Here is a 1,661-nt window from a genome sequence, read left to right on the forward strand (position 1 = left end):
GATATGAATTCTAAATATTTCCACATATGCATAAATAAGAGAAGAAAATATAATGAGATTGTATGCCTCGACATAAACGGGAGAAGGGTTACAGAGGTGCAGGATATCAAAGATGCATTATTTGATCATTTCAGTCGTCAGTTTGCGGGCAGAGAAAATAGAGCAATTCCGGAGAACTTAACTTTTAATCACATTGAAGACTCGCATAATGAAGAATTGGTATGCAATTTTTCAGGAGAATAAATTAGAAGAGCAGTGTGGGAATGTGACAACGACTAAAGTCCAGGACTGGACGACGTCAATTTCGGATTTGTGAAAGAATTTTGGGAGGAAGTAAAACAAGACTTTTTGAGGGTCATGATGGAATTCTACAGAAACGGAAGAATGGTGGAAGGTGCGAATAGTTCTTTCATTGTGTTGATCCCTAAGAAGTGTAATCCGTCAAAAAATTTAGATTACAGACCGATTGCGTTAATAGGATGTATCTACAAGGTGATATCCAAAGTTCTTGCAAACAAATTAAAGAAAGTGATTGGATTAATCATCTCTGAATCCCAATCAGCTTTTCTATCAAAAAGGCAGATCCTAGATGGCATTCTAATTGCGAACGAGATAGCGGATGAGGCTAGGAGGAAGAAAAAGGAATTGCTTATGTTCAAAGTCGATTTCGAGAAGGCGTATGATTCGGTGGACTTGAATTTTTTGGATTGTGTGATGATAAGAATGGGCTTTTACGAAAAATGGAGGCACTCGATAGCAAAATGCTTAAAATCTTCGGCAGTATTTATTTTAGTCAACGGCAGCCCAACTAAAGAATTCAAGATGCAAAAAGGACTACGGCAAGGCGAACCGTTATCACCATTTTTATTCCTCATATTGCTGCTGAAGGCTTAAGTATGCTGATGAAAAAGGCAGTTGAAAGCGGCAGATTCGTTCGGTACAAATTTGAGAAAGGAATGGATCGATTCTCTCACTTGCAGTATGCTGATGATACATTAATTATTGGTCAAATATCTGGATCATCAAGGCGAATCTATTGTAGTTTGAAGTAATGTCAGGATTAAAGGTAAATTTCAGTAAGAGTACGCTTGCAGGGCTAAACATTCATGATAGATGGATTGAAGAGGCGGAAAGGATCTTGAATTATAAGAAAGGCTCACTCCCTTTCAAATATCTAAGCCTCCCTATTGGTGCTAATCCGAATAGACTTGAAACTTGGAAACCTGCAATAGAGGCTGTTAGAGGTAGATTGTAAAATTGGAGAAACATGCATATTTCTTTTGGTGGTCGTTTAATACTCATCAAATCATTCCTTCATGCGCTTCCGGTTTACTTTCTCTCGTTCTTCAAAGCTCCAACAAGTATCATTTCTAAATTAGAATCAATATTTAAACAGTTTTTATGGGGAGGGTGCGAGAACACTAGAAAAATCAATTGGGTCAATTGGGAGAAAGTGTGTCATTCATATGAGGAGGGGGTTTGGGAATTAGAAACTTGAACCTGTTTAATCTGGCGTTATTAGGAAAAGGGAAATGGAAAATTAAAGCGGAAAGAATCGGGTTATGGTTAAAAGCGCTGAAGAATAGATATGGGGAGGCGGAGGTTATGAGAGGTGCTGTTGGTAGCAAAGATTCAAGTTGGTGGAAAAAGATTTGTGAGAT

The 1,661-nt window shown here is 38.0% G+C and overlaps 1 protein-coding gene across 1 annotated transcript; it reads left to right on the plus strand.

Moving 5' to 3' along the window:
• The first annotated feature begins 360 nt into the window (after positions 1-360).
• LOC131648531 (secreted RxLR effector protein 78-like) lies at positions 361-894 on the plus strand. The gene has a single exon (XM_058918282.1). The coding sequence runs from the start codon at positions 361-363 to the stop codon at positions 892-894; it is 534 nt and encodes a 177-aa protein (XP_058774265.1).
• The last annotated feature ends 767 nt before the right edge of the window (positions 895-1,661 follow it).

This window comes from Vicia villosa, linkage group LG2 (assembly GCF_029867415.1).
Source record: "Vicia villosa cultivar HV-30 ecotype Madison, WI linkage group LG2, Vvil1.0, whole genome shotgun sequence".
Lineage (NCBI taxonomy): Eukaryota > Viridiplantae > Streptophyta > Magnoliopsida > Fabales > Fabaceae > Vicia > Vicia villosa.

Bases quoted from the DNA above. Each gene is read 5' to 3' on its own strand.
- LOC131648531 (XM_058918282.1), top strand. From the start codon at position 361: ATGGAATTCTACAGAAACGGAAGAATGGTGGAAGGTGCGAATAGTTCT.